Source organism: Coturnix japonica, chromosome 1, assembly GCF_054131305.1.
Source record: "Coturnix japonica strain WE chromosome 1, WE-NBRP24, whole genome shotgun sequence".
Classification (NCBI taxonomy): domain Eukaryota; kingdom Metazoa; phylum Chordata; class Aves; order Galliformes; family Phasianidae; genus Coturnix; species Coturnix japonica.
In genome coordinates this window covers 14,220,925-14,241,741 of record NC_140663.1, presented here as the reverse complement: position 1 = coordinate 14,241,741, position 20,817 = coordinate 14,220,925, and the positions used below count along the sequence as shown (strand labels likewise).

The 20,817-nt window shown below is 36.3% G+C and overlaps 1 protein-coding gene across 5 annotated transcripts in view; it reads right to left on the bottom strand.

Moving 5' to 3' along the window:
* The window catches only part of TBC1D22A (TBC1 domain family member 22A), a 141,069-nt gene that overhangs the window by 46,529 nt on the left and 73,723 nt on the right, over positions 1-20,817 (bottom strand). For all 5 annotated transcript variants that reach the window (XR_014934099.1, XM_085514517.1, XM_015851943.3 and 2 more), the window contains one exon: positions 20,381-20,508. Coding sequence is in view for 4 of the 5 variants with exons in the window: in XM_085514517.1 (XP_085370643.1) it covers positions 20,381-20,508 (128 nt within the window). In the remaining variant the exon portion in view is untranslated. The remainder of the gene's footprint in view (positions 1-20,380; positions 20,509-20,817) is intronic.

Genomic DNA, 20,817 nt, shown 5'->3' with positions numbered 1-20,817 from the left:
AAACCACAAGCATTCCCTATCTATTATATGTTTCCGCTCTACAACAAACTATGTCTTTCTTCCCAAAATGCAAGAAAACCTGCTTTATAGCTTTTTATATCTTATTCAGCTTATTCTAGGTATTACAATTTCCTAAGTCACTACATAAAACTTGCTTTTTCAATACTGTTTATTGTGTTTCATAAAAGTTCCATTACAAACAAATTCAGAGCAAATGCAGGTTGGAGGCATCATTTTCATTTATTACTTTTCATAATACCTTTTCCTCTCAAAGGTATCAACACAATCTCCAGAATTAGTGTCACTGTTCTCAAAGACAGATAAAGGACAAAAAAATCACAGCATACAGAGTCTAATCATTGTCATCTATCAACAACAGAAGGCACACTGAAATTATACAATGCAGTGTACAGTAATCGCATGGATATTTAAGATGATCCAATTTAAGAGTAAGACTATGAAAGCCTGGAGGTTTGGTAAAATACTTTTTCAGTTTGAGTGAGTTATATTTCTTTAACAAATAGACACCAGGAGGTCAAGGGAATCCCTCCAGAGAAAAATAGAGATCTCTTCAGGGCTTCCCTTAAGACAAATTGATGACACCTAGGAAGGAAAGGTTCCAGTGATGACAGAGAAGAGTAGAAGAAAAATTATGAGAAAGAACTTTGGGATTGTGCCAGCTGGAGCCAGAACGACCAATGAGATGCTCAGGAAGCAAAGAATTTGATGAAATAAGCCTTGTGGAGGCAAAAGAGGACTAGTAGCTAGTACTACACAGAAGTACACATTGAATAGAGGCAAAGTTGCTCACAAATTTCTTTGACTTCTCTCTTAATTTGTCATAAACTTCTGTTTAATATCTTCTATTTAATAAAACCCAGACTTCAGATAATTTTAAGAGATTTTTTTCAGTGCTTTCAATCGAAAGAGGACTGTTAACTCACCTCCCCCTTCTGAGCATCCAGTAACCTTTTTAAGGTAGTACAGGCAGGTAAGACCTACCCTCTTTCTCACAACAGAATTCCTACAAAGGTTTTGTATCTTCTATTTCTATCACCATTTAGAAGGACAGTAGAAAAAGAAATGACAGTAAGGCTGGTATTTAACATTTATACACGCTCTCTGCAAGAAAAGACAATCAGAAAACTGAAGTATTTTAGTTCCAAAAAAGTTCAGCCAAACTAAACCATGGAAGAGTCTGTGATTCTATCTCAGCCATCTGCTCATTTTATAAGCAAAGTATGTTTGATATACTGGAATAAATTCAAAGTCTTCAATCTGTCTCCTGTCTAAGACAAAGAAAGATACTGCAGTTTAAAAATGGAGAAAATGTGATTTCCATTATTCCTGAAGTATTAAAACACCTCTTGACTCCAGTCTGAGACGGAACATTATGCCCAATTTTTATTTATTCTGGTATCCAAAACTAAGTAAATACAACAATCACAATTCCTACTACCACTTAAAATAAATTGAACCATTCACAGAGCTTGGTAAACGTTTATCATACAGTTCTTAGCACACTGAAGTCAGACACACATCACCACCTTCCCTCTAAAAGAACAGGCCATAGCTAATTCATAATTATTAGCACATACTTTTGTTATTCATTCTCTGCTAGAAAGCCTGGACATACACAATTGCTAGTCCAGCCTCCAGCAGTAATAGTATTCATCAGTAATCTTCTTGTGAGCCTTTACAATGGCTCTACTACTTGACTTCAATCATCTGTAAAGCTCCTTTATTCTGTTATCACATCAGTGTGAGGGAATGAATGCCAAGGATTGAATGCCCTCCTAAAGGAGTACAGTCCTGCAGTTAGCATAGCAATGAGCTTCATCTGACACTGCTGAACGCATTCTTTCACACTCTCCCTCTTGCAGAAGAATGCAAGCAAGACAAAAATAAATAAGAGATTGTGCAAACGCTAAAAAACATACCTACAGAATAATATACTAAATAGAGCATGTAACGGGTTAAGAAAGCATTTAAAGTTGTTATAAACAATACAATTAATAATAGAGGTTGCCGACAGCAGTTTCTTTCCATTCGTCAGAAGAAAGGAAAGGGCGGAATAATTATTTTACTAGTGAGAAAGATACAGAATTTCAATACAGTATGTCTCATCTATTCATACTCAGTTCTCATCTATTAATGTACATTTCTCATTAAACTCTTTTAATGTTACTGATGCAAGAATCTCAGCACAGAATTGTTCTTGCTCATTACAATAAAGGGAAGAAAACAAGAGATACAGTCAAAAAATTAATGTCAGTGTTCTAAGCAGAATCTGTTGGTAGCTCAGTCTGTCTCCTCTGTACTGTTAGTGTTGTGCATATTGCTTTAACAGAAACACGGGGTTTAGTCCAGTGTGAAATCTCTGCTTTTATGCATCCAGAATCTCGACTACTGCATCTACAAAGCTATCAGACAGCACAGGCAGGAAACTGAATCGTCATTCATAATTTAACATCGCTTTTTAGTGCTGACTAGGACAAAGGTTTTGATGCTTTTGATTCTTTAATTTAAAATACACCATGAAAGTAATCTGTGCTTTAACAGGAAGAACAGAAGCGCATCTTTCTAGCTCAAGTATGTTGGTGATTTTCAGTAATAAACACACAATAATGCATTTCAGGAAAATGTACATTTCAATGGCTAGTTAGAACAAAAAGCATTTTCTATTTTCTAATGAGCTATAAAACAGTATTTTTCCTCTAAAAGAGTTATTTCTATGACTTCTTTCTTTTAAATTTCGATAATTTACTTTCATAACAGTACTGAGAAAACACAATCTTGCATAGCTCTTTCCAAATAAGAAGAGTGGCTGAATGCCACAAAGGCATTATGAAGCTCAGCAAACAGTATCTGCTAAACACCTATTTTTTATTTAGCCAGAAGCAGATAATATCAATAAGCACTACATCCTGCAGTCTGTTTTAGAGCAAACAGGAATACAGTGAAATCTCTCAGCTGTAAAATATCTAGCAGCATCAAACTCCTATCCAAAGAAGCAATCTTGGTGTCCTTTCTTAGGGATAAAGGATTAATGTTGCAAGTGAATTGGGCTTCTGAACACTGCTCATAGAACGTGAACTGACATCTCAGCATTGTGGAGTGACTCAGCTGATGACATTGCCTTCAGGAGATACACTGATCCAGTGACATAAACAGCAAATTCTCCTGTAGGAATGTTTTAAATGTCTTTTTATTCTGTATTTTTGCAGCTTGTGAAACGATCAAAACTCAGGAGCAGAGGCTCCTGAAGGCCTTCCCTGGTCTAAGTACATAGCTAAAATTCTTGTGTCTTCCATGGTGGTAGATTGTAGCACGTGGAATTCTGGCGATATCCTTTTCTAAGTAATTTATGGAAAGAACTCTCAGACAAGGAAGAGTAGCAAGACATCAAAAGAAGTTACAAAAGGGATCATTTATTTTTATTTTTTCAGTGAGTAACTAGAACATTAACTAATATATGAATTGCAGACTTGCAAACAAATATTAGAACATGAAGGCAGTTAATGTGAACCACATCACAGGTGAAAATGGACCTCAACAGAAATGACCACGTCCAATGAGGCTCAGAGTCTTCTCAGTGATCTGAGACAATACAGCACCCGCAGCTCACAGTGTTTCAGTAAATAACATGACCCCAAACAACCAGGTTCTGCCAAAAGCAAACTCCAGGAAGACACATGCTTGTTGAACTAAAGTCCATTCAGCACTGTTGACATGCTGTTTTTACACATCAATAAACACCTGGTCATCAATTTCAGCACTGAATGTGAGACTAACATTGTAGTTAACCATGTGCTTTAGTCAAGAATTCTTCAGGATGTACAATACCAGATGTACTCAACAACTTCATACTTCCAAAACACTAAATACAAAGAGTTTTCTGAATATACCAGTATTTATTTGCATTCCTGTAACCAGTGGGGCACTAAAAGGATCGAAGTGAAAAATACAATGTGGTGCTGGTAAGTAAAATATTTAATGAAGGTTCAACTCCAGAAGGTCTACTTTTCTACCCATACCAGCAGACTTTTTGGAAATAAAACCAGGACAAAAAATAAAAGCAATGATTTGTGGATGTGCCACCCTGTAAGTATTCAAGGCTGGGCTGGAGGGGGCTTTAGGCAGCCAGGTCTGGTGGGAGGTGTTCCTTTCTATGGCAGGAGCACTGGAAGAAGACAGTCTTTAAGGCCCCTTCCAAATGAAGCCATTCTATGGTCCTGTGACTCAAAAAGAAAGTTCTTTAGGGAAAGAAAAACGTGTTAACGTGACCGTTTAATTTAAACCACTTGTCATGTTTTTATGGTTTTACATTGGTACTCTGCATCATAACACCATGCAGTGCACTGGGAGTTGAATGCTGCAGTTCCATGGACCGTTGATATACTTTATGAGTTCTGGTCTCTTGGTCTCAAAAGAAAGACTGAACTACAACTCCCAGAAGACTTCAATTAATCTAAGATCCAGGTTATATTTTATCCAAGTCCTGGGTTATGTTACTGTTCTCAGAAAAATAAATAAATAAAATAAATAAATAAATAAAAAATAAACATTCTTAACTTTTATCAATTCTGTATCTCCTCCAATCTCAATTTTCTTCTGTAGGAATACCATGGAACCATATACCATCAGAATTAAACTTCTTTTATTTGCTTTTCTGACATTTTCATAAAAGCATTATAACTTCGATTTCTTGTTCCCAAGCGGCAACACTGACTTCATGGCTAATGATTACGTTCAAAAATAGGATTTCCCTTTTCTCCTCAAATCTTCGTCACTTTACACTTACATGAATGGAAATTTCAAGTGTCATTTTGTCCCTGTTACACTCAGAGCGTCTTCTTGCATCACAAATTCACTTCCATGCTTATTCTGAATAACCTGTTATCAGCTGCAAGCTTTCTTATAGCGTTATTCCCCTTCTTTTACTGATCGCTTGTGAAGATACTAAATAACTACATGTTAACAACTAAATATGTAACATTTATGTAACAGAAATACAGACTGAGCACACAAGAACAATTCACAGATGTCTTCTGATGACTTCAACATCGTTCCTCAAGTTAGAAACTAAATGTTAATATAAACGCTTTCTACTTTTTACTCTAGAAAATTATAATCTTCAGTTGAGATCAAAATAAAGGAAAAAATAGAATCTCTATGCGCATTTGAAAGCAACCCAATTACTCTACTACATATATAATAAAAGACTAAGTTCCTTCACTATGGAAAAAAAACAAAAGAAAACACAATACTGGGTAACCCACAGATCGTTCTGTTACAGTCAGTCTTCAAAAAGAATTACCTCAACGTTTCCTGTGCTATTATTATTTTCTAGATCTTTCAAAATATGAAAGTGTACTGCAATTCTTACCAAACACCCATTAACAAAAACTCAGATGTAGTTGGTAGAAAAATGCCACATACCAAAATAAGTAGCTTATAATGGAAATCTGTTTTCAAACATGATTTAATCTGCAGGCTGAAAGATAATCACACAGGTAGATAAAGTGGATTTTGTATTAATCACTAATATTTATCTATTCTTAAAAAAGAACAAATTGAGAAAATTTCCTTAACAGAAAGTCAATATTAAAAAAAAAAAAAAAAATTACAAAAATTAGTACATTAGGTCTTTTAAAGTATCAGCTATACATTAACAAACAGCATTTGAAGTTTTGTTAATGAGCAACTGGTAGGATATGGGTTTTCCTTTCTCATATTAGCTTACCATTCTCATTTCTAAATCCTTTTCACTTTGACTCATCCATGCTTACTTGCTGCTGAGGAAAGGGCATAAAAAGGCTTACTGGTTCAAATACTTAACGGATTTATGAAGAAGAATGTTGTAAGAAGGATTGCTTTGACAGCTTGATTAGATTAGCACAATCAATCAGTTTCAACAACATACGTTGTCCTTAGAAATACTGGCACTACAGCTTCCTTAGTGGATGCTACAGCACTTGAACTGAAAAGCATTAATACAAAATCTTTCCAATGTAAATTTTGATGGAAAATGAGCTGAAGTATATTGAATAAGGGTGATGGCATTTACAAACACATTCATCTCACCAAAAGAATAAATTAGCAAAAGTGAAGCATAACCACCTGCATGGTTTTTTAGATAAGATGCATTTATAGTTTTAAAAAGTACAAGGAATCTGTAACTAGTTTATATATGGAAAATAACTTCACAATTTTCCTCCACACAAATGCCATGAAGTACTTCGAATACCTGATGGTATCATAAAAAACAGATAAAAAACATCACTACATACATCAAGAGATGAGATTTTTGTCCTTGTTGATAGCAAGTGTTTAAAGGCAATTCAATACAGGATGCCAAATAATGAGAATAAAGATGAAGAATAGTTTGGGTCTGGGTTTGTGTCTTACTTCACACTTGATTTGGCTTGGATTTTGCTTCAGACTAGATTCAATTGTAACCCCTCAATGCAATGTTCCCATCATTTGGGTGGTTTCAAACTACCCAAGGCATTGCCATTAGGAGACAGTATGGTCAAATCCTTGTACTCCAAAAGTAATGCCTCCTACTTTTATTATGTTGGCCAAAAATGTCAGAGGCAGATGTTGGTATTCTGGCAGGAAGAGGTTGAACTTTCTTACCAGTATTCCACTACATTTTGTTGCTGTGCAACAAAGCAGAGGGTGTGTCTGACAAAATGGCATCCAGCATGGAAATGCATATGAACCAAAGATGTAGCACTGAATTTTCCTCAATGCAGAAAAAAATTGCACCCACTGACTTTCACTGACACTGCTGAACATTTACGGAGACTGAACAGTTGATGTGAGAGCAGTGAGACAGTGTGTAGTGCATTACAGCAGTGATAACTGCAAGAATGGGTCACCTCCACTGCTGCAGGTATTTCTGAGTGTGACATGCAGGCTCTTGTTCATTGCTGGCAAAAATGTACAGCTAATGGTGGTAGCTACAGTAAAAAATAGTGTTTTGTAACTGAGAATTTGCTGTATCAAACAGTGTTATTTTACTCTTTCTATTGTAGTAGCCTTTATCCAAATAAACACAAGGCATTACTTTTGGAGCAATCTATGTATTTAAAGAAAAGTCACAGGATCACAAATCATCCTCAAATTATGTTCCTAAAAGCATTTTTAGCAACCTCTGTCAACACACATGAATACCAACTTGTGCTACTGGCAATGCACAGTCCAACTTCTATCTCCCTACATGAACTCTAAGCTTCATATTTCTCAAGCATTGCAGTTAATATGTACTAAGAACCTTATTCTGTTTTAACAATAGAATATATTTCATACAAAGTAATAAAGCTTTTTTAATCTTGTGAATAAATAAATAAATAAATAAATATGTCATTAATCCACCTCCTTCCAGTTTGTACCAAAATTTGTCTTCCTTCAATCATCACCACCGCTGCGGCTTTCAAAACCAGCAGATGTTGAGTCACTGTCTTTACAATATGTGGTTCCCACAACAGCAATTTTTAATTTATTCATAAACTACGTGATTGTTTACAAAATCATGAAAACAACTATCACAGAACAGCAATTACGCTGAAGTTGTGATTCAGGCATTTTATCTTGAGTGCTCTACACAGCTTTATTTTGATTTTTAGGCTCACTGGAAGATATTACTACACTACAGAACATTGTTGATGACAACTGAGTTAGCTGAAATGAATCTTACTCACTGCCTCTCTTACGCAAGTTTCTTCACTGCTTTTGTGCACGGCAAAAATGTGCAGCCAACAATGTTGTATATAGGAAGGAAATGAATGTTCTTCCATAGACATACCTTTCCAAATAGATGAACGGAACGGGCAATTTTTTATTATATTTTTTTTAAATCTTAGAGATATTAGAAACAATTCATTTAAAATGAGATTATACTACTAGTAATTACTGATTTGTTCAGTATCCGAATAGTCACAAAGATTATGAAATATTTCACAACCTGTGCTTTTAAGTGCACATTCTACATTCTGTTCATAGATCTGAATGGTCAGAAGGACAACTTACATTTTGAAACAGTGTGAAAATGAAAATTCCTATGTAGAATTTTTTATGTATTCTTTTCAAGTGTATCCTAACTAGAAGTTTATCCTAACTAGTAAATTTAATGAAATAATGCATACTCAATAAAAGCTCAGATGACAGATAAAATTAGACTTAATTTGAAAACTATTATTCATAACTGATGGTACATTAGCAATATTTTAGAACTTTGTCATATTCACTGACATACTGTAGCATATTTAGCATTATGTCATTTTCACATACAAAAATATAAATCCCAATTAGGCTTAAAACATCCAAAATTCAGCACAGATTTACACTCACTTTGAAATAGTGGGGTGGGCTTTTTTATTTTTATTCTTTTATTAATCATTAATTCTTGAAACAAAAGGTTAGAATAATAGAATCATTAAGGTCAAGGGACCACTAAGATCATCTAGTCCAACCCTCCACCTCCCACCAATACTGCCCACTAAGCCATATCCCTTCTTTAAGCACTTCCAGGGACAGTGATTCCACCACCTCTTTAGACACAGCCTTTTCCAGTGCCTCACCACTCTTGCTGAGAAAAAATCTTTCCTAGTATCCAACTTGAAACTCCCCTGGCAAAATCTGAGGTCATTACCTCTCATCCTTTTGCTCTTACTTGGAAGAAGGGGCCAACTCCCTGCCTTGCCACAACCTCTTTTCAGGCAGTTGCAGGGAGCAACAAGGTTTCCACTGAGCCTCCTCTTTTCCAGACTGAACCGTCCCAGTTCTTTCAAGCTTCTCCTTATCAGACCTGTGAAGGTTCCGGACAGCTTTTTTGCCCTTCTCTGGACATGCTCCACGATCTCCCTGTCTTTTTTGTACTGAGGGGCCCAAAACTGAACACAGCACTTGAAGTGCAGCCAGACCAGTGCTGAGTAAAGAGGGCACACTGCTGGTTGATATCTAACATCCTCCAATCCTTTTCCTCCACACAGCTTTTTAGCCACTCTGCCCCAAACCTGTAACACTGCAAGGAATTGTTGTTGTCTTGAACTTCATCCCATTGGCCTCAGCCAATGCAGCCTGTCTAGATCCCTCTGATGGGCATTCAACGCTGTGTGATCACACTCAAGATCATCTATTCCATAATCTTCCCCAGCACCGAGGTCAGGCTGGCAGGCCTGCAGTTCACTGGATCCTTCTTACAATTCTTCTTAGAGATGGAAGTCACATTAGCAAGTCTCCAGTTACCCAGTGCCTCTCCAGCTGACTGGCATCACTGATAAATGGCAGAAAGCAGCCTGGCAGTCACCTCTGCCAGCTCCCTTAGCACCCTTGGGTGTATCCCATCTGGCTCAAGTGAGGGAAAAACATACTGGAATAACCATTCTATCTGATTTAAAGAAATGCACAATTTTCATATTAGAAAATCATACCCTTCATATTAGTTAAGAACTGTTATTGTTTGTGGTTTTGTTTTTAATTGGGAAGTAGGAAGTAGCTTGGAGAATGCAAGATAAAAAAATATGATGAACACAAAAAATCCAGCACAGGATCTACTATGAAAAGTTACAAGGTAAGAAAACTAGGTGCTTTGATAAAGAAAAGGAAAAAGAAAGAATTCTTGGTATCAGTAATTGCCATCAGCTATCTTGGGAGAACTGTCATACAGGCACTCTGAAACACATATCTTAACGAAGGGAGTCAGGTCAGAAATAAAAAAAATAGCGGATATGCATATCATCAGCATAAAGCTGACAGTGAAGCTATAAGGAAAGCCTCAGATCACCCATGAATACGATGGAGAAGTTAAAAAAAAGGGGGGGAGAGGTGGGGGGAGGGCCAACAAACCCTGTGAGACTGGAAGAAAGGGCAGAAAAGCTCCCAGCATAGACAGTCAAGGGCAATCCAAGCAGCAGAGCAAAGCACAAGACTGTCATTTATCAGGAAAACAAGAAAGGCCAGAATATTAAGGAAGAAGCAGTCATTACAAGGAGCAAAAGCATAGCACAGACCAAGAAGAAAGAAGATAAGGACTTAATATTTCAGGTAGTTCTAATAATGTTGTGCATTCCAGAAATAAACAGTAATTATATATTTCAAAATCCCACCAGAAGTACCTATGCAATTATAAATAAACTATTTTTAGTGGATGTTACTGTATTTGTGAAGTACTGGTTTGTCATTTCTTACAGAAAGTTGCATTTGAGTGCAGGTAATACATAGAGCAAAGGATTTAAAAAGTATTTTGAAAGCTTAACAGATTTTCTGAGCTGGCTGCTGAAAAGCTTTGTAACTGAAATATTCTGCTTCCAAGCAGAGCAGGTTAATTTATATACTTCAACCCACTATCTTCAGTGTAGTTCTGTCATCTGTAGCTGATTAGTACATTAACACGTACTAATTATTTTACATACGGCCATGAGGCTGCCTATTTTGTAAACTGGCATCAACCATTGATTCATTTCTGAATTTCACAACCCTATTTTATAGTAATTTATTTTGTTCCTTACCTGCACAGAGTTCTGCTATTCAGAAATTTATCATGCACAACAATATAAATCATATCCTGTACTATTTCAAATTACGTTGTTCATTTTCTGATGTAACAAAATGCCCAGACTTCTGTTCAGTCCTTCATAAACAATTTAATTTGATTTAAAATTCCCAAGTTTTATGCAATTTTGAAACATTAGACAGTCCTACATTAAGGCAGGCTACACCAACTATACAACAGCTATGGACGCTTTAATAAGTTTAAATAAGGAACCAAAGAACCATGTAACGTGTTTATATTATTTTACAGTTGTTCAGGTTTTAACAACAACCCATTAGAAACAAAAGGGGAAAAAAAAAACCACCAAAATGTTGATCACTTCTAGAATCGTCAGTACCTACCTACTGCAGCTAGATACCAACAACTAGGAACTAACATCAAGATCTTGAGAAAACTAATGGGGTTACTCTTTTAAAATGCTGAACAACTTGTAACAAGTGTTAAAGCAAGGAAGTAAAGCTGAGCAAAGAGATGGCTCTGGGGAAAGGAGTTCCATTCCCTGCTGCAGGACATGTGCAAAGTTCCTTTTGCAGTCTGGCTTCTTCCCCTGAGAGTTCCAAATTACTTACACAGCACCTACTGAAGAGTCTCTGCATCCAATACAGAAAGTTAAGTACAAATAGAATCATAAAATTGGCTGGGTTGAAAAGGACGACAATGATAATTCAGTTTCAACCCCCCTGCTATGTGCAGGGTTGCCAACCACCAGACCAGGCTGCCCAGACCCACATCCAGCCTGGCCTTGAATGCCTCCAGGGATGGGGCTTCCTTGTGCAACCTGTTCCAGTGCATCACCACCCTCTATGTGAAAAAACTCCTCCTAATATCTAACCTAAACCTCCCCTGTCTCAGTTTAAAACCATTCCCCCTTGTCCTTGCACTATCCACCCTCGTAAGCGACTGTTCTCCTTCCTGTTTATATGCTCCCTTCAAGTTCTGGAAGGCCAACAGAATGTATCATAATTGTGTCCATTAACTCTCATGTTTAAAGAGCATAAAGGTACAAGTGAAAGCCCAGAACCATTGAGCTTAAGGAAGTTTCAGGTAACAATGCTTGGAATGGAATTGGAGTGATTGTCTTATTATTTATTTATTTATTCTTAATGGTACCTAATTGCGGAAAGGGTAAAACAGAAAATCACAACTTAAACTGAATCAACTCTAGTTGAAAACCCTGCAATTAAATTTGCAATTTTATTTTTTCTATTTTTCTTTTGTTTTGCAGAAAGCAAAGCTTACACTGACTCTGATTTGTTGGTGTTTTGTTTTTTTTTTTTAAATGCAGTTAAGGTCTAGCAGTACATTTCTTTTTAAAGCAAGCAGTAAAAGGAAGCTTCCTAACTCTGCTGTAAGGACACATGGCTGCAAAAACCACACAGCTGACAGCACTCATCAGATTGGATCTGTGCTTTTTCATGCTTCATCAAAGGTACTTTTCATCAACAGTGAGCGAGTTTAATACAAACAAAGCCCCTGAAGACAAACTTGCTGCTACCTATTACTAAAGCCGTTATTCGGCTTACAAAATTGCCATTTTGCATAGCAAAAAAATGAAGAAGCCTCTGAATGTCACACACCAGTTTCACACTGGTGAGCTGGCACTTTGAAAAGCTATAGAATGTTAAACAGGCACTGGAGGAATTTCATTGAGGTAAGCAATGCGTAACTGAACTAGAACAGGTTATAATGCTCCTCTTAATGCAGCCCAGCATACTGTTGGTTTGTGGGTTTTTTTGCTGTGAAGGTGCCTTGCTGACTCCTGGTCAGCCTGGTGTGCACCAGCACTGCAAAGTCTTTCCCAGCAAAGCTGCATTCCAACTCACCAGACCCCAGCATGTTCAGGTGCCTGAGCTATTACACTCCAGATGGAGGACTTTGAATTTCTGCTTGCTGAAGTTCATGAGATCCCTCTACATACCATTGTCAGGTTTGCCAACTTCCCTTTCCATGGCAGCCCAAGCTGTGGCATATCAGCCATGCCTTCTCATTTAGTATCACCTATGAACTGAGTTCTGCTCAATAGAGTCACTAGTGCCTTGTCTGTAAGTGGATGTTGTGCAACTTATCATAAACCCTTGGGCCCAACTGTTCAGTTAATCTTTAAATGCACCTAACTAGCCACTTAAAGAAACCACATTCATCAGCTTGTCTGCTGCAGGTTGTTCCAAAAGTAATGTCTCCTACTTATTTCCATGGAAACTAAAATAGAGTGCAATTACACCACTTAATAGGGCAAATTCTCAGCTACTAAGCACTTCTTTTTCAATGTTCACCAAAATTAATTCTTCATTTTTGCCAGTGATGAACAAAAGCCTGCATGTTTTGCACACAGAACTCCATAAACAGGCAGATTTCTTCCACATGGTTGAATACAGTTCCACACCAGGCGCCATTTTGTCAGACTGCCCCTCTGTTGCCTTGTGTCTCACAGAGACAAAATCTAACAGAATATTGGTGGGCAGGTTCAACCATACTACTAGTTGCTTTCATCTTGTTTGACAAGCTAGACATCTCACTGTAGACCACTACCAGATGAGTAAACCATAACCATGAAAAGGGGTTGTTTAAAGAACTATAAATCCTGTGAAACTAGGTGAGCCAGAAGTTTTTATTATCACTCACAGTCACACTCTCAAATCCTGACTTTTCTTATTTATATAAATAAAAATATGCAGTCTTAGCTGCTGTTTTATTGACAAAAGACATTTTATGCTCTCTCCCAAATATGCCTTAATTTTTTAAGCTTGATTATTTTTTTAACATGATTTTTTTCAGAATTTTAAAATAAAAAATACTACTAAAATTCTCCTACAGAAAAAGAAAAACTACTTCAAAGTAGAAAAAAAGGAAAATAAACTATTTTCTAGACTACATCTAACATTTAATTATCATCCCATAAAATTCATCAAGATCCTGATCAATAGATCACTTTAAAGTACATGCTTAATTACCTAAATTCATTACTTGCTCAAATGAAGTCAATGAAATTACTCATATCCTTTAAGTTACACAGAAGAGAAAATACTCCATCTTATCCATTTTGCATGTGCAATTAACTTCTGTTTAGCCAGAGAAAAATTGCCATCTATTTCAATAGCACCAGGGGCTGTCTTATGAAGTTGAATGAAGAAAAAAGTGAATGGTTCTCTATGTATATCTGGGGGTTTAACTAAGCTGCACACAGCTGTTTGCTCATTCCCACTCTGTCAATAGGATGGGGGAGAAAATAAAAAATAGAAGAATAACCAACAAAACCAACAAAGCAGAACTCATGGGTTGAGATAAAAAATATTTGCTAAGAAAGAAAAGTAAGATGGAAAAAAAAATACTAATAAATACATATACACATACAGACATACGTATAGATTTATATACATACATATGCATACAGACACAAAATGTGATGAAACTCAGCGAGCTTCCCTTTTTTAGATTAAATATTTGCAAACATGATATATGTTTAAGCTACACAGGTAATGAAGATCTGGTCAATACAATCAATGAAGCCTATAAAGAGATTTAGTTGACCAGCCACTCTAAGCCATAGGAAAGCATTCCCTAAGCTTCCCTGTCTTTCTTTACTAGGCCTCCTTGCACTAACATGGAATCTTTGATACCTGATAAGGCACTACACACACAAGCAATAAGATACTGTTTTTTTTACATTCACGTGTCAAACTAAACCCCACCTTTACTATTACTGGACAGGCTATGACTGTTTGCAAGGCTGGATAGTGATAGGACAAGGGGGAATGGTTTTAAACTGAGACAGGGGAAGTTAGATATTAGGAGGAAGTTTTTCACTCAGAGGGTGGTGACGGACTGGAACAGGTTGCCCAAGGAGGCTGTGGATGCCCCATCTCTGGAGGCATTCAAGGCCAGGCTGGATGTGGCTCTGGGCAGCCTGTTCACTTGGTTGTCAACCGTGCCCACAGAAGTAGGATTGAAAAAAGGTGATCTTTAAGGTCCTTTTCAACGCAGGCCATTCTATGTTTCTATTAACAGTGAGTGCAGAGGTTGGAAGACTAGAAAGTAGAAATCTTGGAATTTAAGGTCCAACAGACTTCTAATGTCTATGCATTCATGAGTAATATGCAAACCCATCCAAAGGCATGGCAGATGATCACTTCAATTCTCCTACGGTCATATTTAAGCACCTACTACAGGCATTAAATTTAAGTTTTATAATTGCTAGTACTACTGCTCATTCCTCAGAGTTCAGGTAAATGTCACTATACAGGCAACCTAATTCTCAGTCCTCATGTTCCCTATCCTCCTCTGTAAGTACTACAGAATCTAACCGGGGAGACAAGCAGTGACAAGATTCCTTCTTCCCATAATGAAAAGAAAGAATGTGATAACAAGCAAAGGACTAAGCAGATGAGATGTACTAAATAAAATGTCTAAGATCACTATTAGGAAAGCTGATGGGCTGGCTAAAGTATGAAGCTGAATTTTCTATTTGATAGAATATTTCATTGTTTGTGTTGTTTTTGTTTTTTTTTGTTTGTTTGTTTGTGGTTTTTTTTTTTTGGTGGGGTGTTGGTTGGTTCTTGTTTGTTTTAGTTTGGTTGCTTTTGCTCTTGTTGCTTGTTTGTATTAAAACCTGTTTTGCTGAGACAAAGCATATAGATCAGATCAGGGGGAAGATGAGGATACATAACTGTAGATCACAGTTTGGGATCAGAACGTACAGCAAGATTGTGGATATGCTTAATTTGTTTGCATGAGGAGACTGGGAACCTTGTCTCCCATTAAAAATTAAAATTAAATAGGAATTAATAAACTGGACCTCGATAATAAACAATACCAATCGTATACAAGCAATTTGTATACAATACAAATATTTGTATTCTACAAATAGCATTTAGATTATTTCCTTCCTAGGAGAAAACCAGAGAACTTATAAAAATATGAAGGAGTTGAAGGAGTACTTTTTAAGGTCAGAAAAATAGACACTCAAAAGCATATAACCTTTATGTATGTTCATATCTGTACAAAAAGTTGCACTCATAGTTGAAGATAAACTTTTTCTGACTAACACTCTTACCTTCTTGTCTGTCAGTTTTATGCTACTTCAGATTGCAGTTAGCAGAAGATAAACAATAAGAGGTCACTGACTTCAGTGTTATGCCACTGGAATATAATTGCCTGCCAAAATAAAGTCTTAATGAGCACAATTCTTGTCAATGGGAAGTTGCCTTGGCAACATAGTTGTCCTGGCAGATAACAATCCATGTGGTGTAAGGCGCTGAGAGTCAGTTGGCTGACAAAAACTGAAAAAGTAAAAAAAAAAAAAACAAAAAAAAACCCAACAAACTTCACAATTGCTAAGGTTGAAGGGAAACTATACACATCAGGAGACTAATGTCATATGGGAAAATACTAACTTGAACACAAAAGGAGAGTTAGAGTAAGGATGTTTTGTTCAGAAAGGAAATATTTAGATTGCAAACCTTATAACTACAAGCTCTTTTATGTTTAGCATCCAAGAACTAATTTTAATAACATCTTTAGAATTACTTTGAAAGAAGATAATGTGAAAAGGTGCTCTTGAATTATGGTGAAAGTAGGGACAATTGCAGTTCAGTTCAGGAGAGAGCAGAACAGTGAATTCCAGCTCTCAGGCAGGAAGCTGGTGAAAACAAACACCATTCCTTATACCAAACAAGAGATGCCAGAATCAAAGGGGAAAGCATAACTTGATTATAGGCTCCAGAGTCCTCTGATGATTCTGAATCAAGAGATTATCTCACAGTACATTTCACGCAGACAAGAAGTCATTACCAAGTTAAGCAGTATTTTACCTTTATTTCCTAAGAAATTTAAACTTTCACATTTGCATTTTATGTCCAGGCAGGAAAGGTTATGTTCCACCACGTCTATCTCTCCTATTTCAGAAACATTTAACCCACTGGTCAGCTTCAATCAAATTGACAAATGTCTATAAATCTTAAAGACACGATCCTACCTGTGAATAAGTAATTGGACATTAAATATTCACATGTCCAAATCTTTTCAATAATTTTAGCTACACTCTGACACTGTTGTGGAACAGGACAGAAAGAGGACATGAATTAAAGAAAAAATAAAATACAAGCAATGAAAGAGCAAAAATAACAGTAAGATTAGTATTACTCAGTAAATTACTGAATGATCTTGAAAATGAACAGTTTGGTAGAGAAACAAACTTATTGAGGATATTCTCAATCCTGAGAAATACATCTGGCTGCAAAATGTTGCAGAGAGCTATCATGCCACTGACCAACAAAATGGATGAACTACGTTGTTTTTTAAACTATAACATTAGATGTCTATATTAAAAGAAAGTCCCTCCCACTCTCCAACAAAATCTATGAATTAGTTGTAAAAGTGATACAAAGATGCAAAGGTGAAAAAAAGCAAAAGTATGTTACCATGCCAGTCAGCAGAAGTCCAACCTGAGACACATGACAGTAAGAATGAGCATCAAGAGGGAGAGAAAATAAACTTCAATCTCTCCTTGTATAGGAAATGTATGTAAACTGCTACTCGAGTACTTGCAATAATATTTGGTCTAACGAAGACACACATTTTTCCTATGCCTTTTCCCTACGCCTTTCATAAATCTTTCAACTATTTTACATTTTATAGAATCATATAGAATGGTTTGGGTTGAAAGGGACCTCAAAGCCCATTCCAACCCCCTGCTATGGGATGGCTACCACCCACATCAGGCTACCCCATCCAACCTGGCCTTGAACACTTCCACAGATGGGGGAATTCACAGCTTCTCTGGGCATCCTGTTCTCTGTGAAAAACTTAGAATCACTGAATCACCAAGGTTGGAATAGACCTCCAGGATCATCTAGTCCAACCATCCACCTACCACCAATATTTCCCCCTGGACAACATTTTACATGATGTTACTAAGTGCTTTCATTTGCATTTATTCTTCATGGTTTCAGGTAAGCCTTAAGATATTCTGGTAACACTAAAGCATTCCTCACAGAACAATACAGTAAAGCTGCAAACTAGGACCCTCATGAGTTGTAAATAGCACTCACTTCACTCACCTGTTCTGCAATGTATTCAAAGACTATGAGAATTAAATTTCAGCTTCATCAGCCTTCTAGAGAGCTGGCTACACAGCAGTCAGCAATGTGGTACTAAACAAAAAGGCTTCCCTGCAGGATTAAATATTAGGCTGTACACTTGAAATCTATACTTTCAAATGGCACTTGCCACAGTATATTTGAAACTGAAAACTAATATACTGCTTCAACTTTCCTTTTTTTGCATTCACGCTTTGTTGCTTTTTTGTTGCTGTTGTTGTTTTGTTGCTGTTTTTCTCAAACAATTTCAGATCCACATAAATTTTAATACCCAGCCAACACAGAAGTCTGAGTAAGTTTCTAAAAGTGTTTCTCAAGCAAATTATGTACTCCTACAGAGTTATTTACACAGAGAAATCACTGCAGGAATGACAGCACAGAAAGGTAATTTGTGTAAGAACATCAGGCCAGAAGACCAACATTATAATGAAAAATAGTACTACCTCATCTCAAAGAGCAGTCAGTATAACATTACATTATCAAATATCAGGAGAATTTAATGGTGTCATTAAGAGTTTTCCTTCAAGCTCCCAACTGCCCAGAAATCAGATGTTGTTCTCAACTTAATATTTAAGCATAGATTTTTTTAAAAAGACAAGATTTTTCCCCCATAGTTAAAATTTAACTCTGTACTACTTCACAACCTGACACTTGTATTGCCACCTCTAGGAAAGGATGAAGGATTTAGAATGGATATTACCACTCTAATGACTTTTTGCACCTTAGAGAAATGTACACAGAGATATAAATAGAGTAGATCTTAAAAGGGCCATGAGGACAACACAGATTTTATGAAAGAAAATCAACCTAAATAAAAATTCGATGCAAACTTCAATAAAATGTCTTTAATTGAATGAAGGTTAGACTCGGAGGCTTTGAGAGAAAACCTAACCTTTTAAAATATCTGTTTAGTGTTGAACAGCATAGATGTAGAGCATATAGATATCCCCCCTACAACAAGATTCCAATGCAGAATGTTGTGTCATTTAAGTCAGGGATAACTCATTATTTCAAATATGCAAACAAATCTCTAAATCAGCATCAGTAACTGCCGCCACCCCCAAAAAAGAGCAAACATAAAACTAACATGGGCAATGCCTGAATTATTCAGCCACCATGGTAGCTTAGTTTAGCAGTTCTTTATGCCAAAAAAAAAATAAAAAAATAAAAAATTAAAAAAAGAAAAAATGGCAAAACATAGAATAAAAAAGCAAGAGATAATAAAAAGATAAATCTGATGTATTACATTACACTATTGGTCTGTGAAATCTTTCACATCTGACAAAGTCTATGGCCATCCATGCAGTCCTATAGATTTAAAATGTGAGTTCATTACTTCACAAGCAATATTACTTTTGAAAATATACAAAATGTTTCAAGCATTTATCTTAAAAAGAAAACCAAACAGAAAACACAAAGTCCAAATCAAGTAAAGAAAGGAATAATTCACTCTCATTAAAATGCAATTTGAGTTAAAGAATAAGTAAAACAAAATATTTACAGCTATGAAGCTCTTGCAACACATTCTTTGTAAGCAGCATGCATAATGTCCTTAATCTTCCTATTTTACAAAGTTCTGCTTCAGAAGACAGTGATAAATTTTAGTGGATTTCAGAGACACAGCTACAGAATACCAGAGCATTTACTTAACAGAGGATTTGGCAACCTTTCCAGTTCCCTCCGCCTTTACACTTTAACCAGATCAACCACAAGTATTTTGGATTGTATGTCCAATGACTTACTTCACAGAGCATAACAAATGACTGATGAATCCTAAATTAAACTAGACAAAATATGATACCAGATAGAGAACCTTTATTACCATTCTAACAAAGACAGATCTGGATAGTATTTAAGTGCCTGATCCTACTCTCAAAACACTGCAAAGAACTGCAAAGAATATAGAGTGACATAGCATGATTCTAACCATTCCAGATTACACCAGGAAATATGCAACAGAAAACTATTAAGTGTGCTGCCGTTCCTCTGAAACCTGATGTAGTTCATGGGAAAACTGGGCCTACTCTGAGAATGTCCAAGTTGTAATTTAAACTGGAAACACCAATATTTAGTCCATATTTTCTCTGAAGAAAATGTACAGCTCAGTGAGACTAGGCATCAGTCTAACTATGGTACTAAGAGGGTAATAGCAAGGAAACAAAAGGTTTCCTTCTGTTAAAACAACAGTGGGATTCTCTTATAAAGAAAGGCCACTGCTCACTGTTGTCCTGGATGTCCTCATGAAGTGGGGGAACCAGAATGGACACCCAGTACAGACTCAATGGAATCAGGCAGTCTGTCCTACCCAGTCACCTCTCCCACTGGCAGTGCCCCTCACCTCTGCCAAAAGTTTATTGTTTAAATAAATAATTAAAAGAATTAAAAATAACTAAAAACTAGAACCAGAGCTTCCAGGAACACTAAGAAACAGAACTAAGAACAGACTAACAGTTTTTCACTAATACCAATTATTCCGCTTGACATTTGAAAGTATTGAGGAAACAAGGGGTACATTTTAGTACTACAAATTGATATGATACAAAGTGTTTGGTTTTTTTTAAGGGCAAAATGACTGAAAACTTTTAATGTTTCTAAACAGTAACAATCACTGAAGACTCTTGTTATCATAACTCTAAATCAAAAGGTTCAAAAAGAATAACACAGAAACACACCTGCATGTTGAAAACACACAGTCAGAGTTATGGAAGTGTAATAAAGCACTTACTTGGTATGTGTCCCATAATCTGATGGTACACCGTAAAGGGACTTCTCTCATCAGTAAGTTATTCATCCATCGGAAAGCAAATTGCAAATATTTCACCTCATGCTGATCCAAGTGTCTGTGAACTTGTTCTGAAGACAGAATAAACCAACATTTTACTGAACCTTTTCTGAAGTCCTTAACTATCAAAAGCAGTATCTGAAAAATTAAATAATCCTCTGATACCGAATAGATTAAAATGTGGTGATGCGTGCAAATAAATACATAAAATTACAAACAGAAACACGAAAAGCAACTACTTATACAGTGCACTGGACTTATTTTTCTTCTTTTGGATGACTTAAACAATGGAAATGGAATGGATGACTTAAACAAGGAAATAAGAAGGAAGAAAAAAGATTAAAAGTCACAGCTTCTCAGTATACAAAAAACAATCTGCA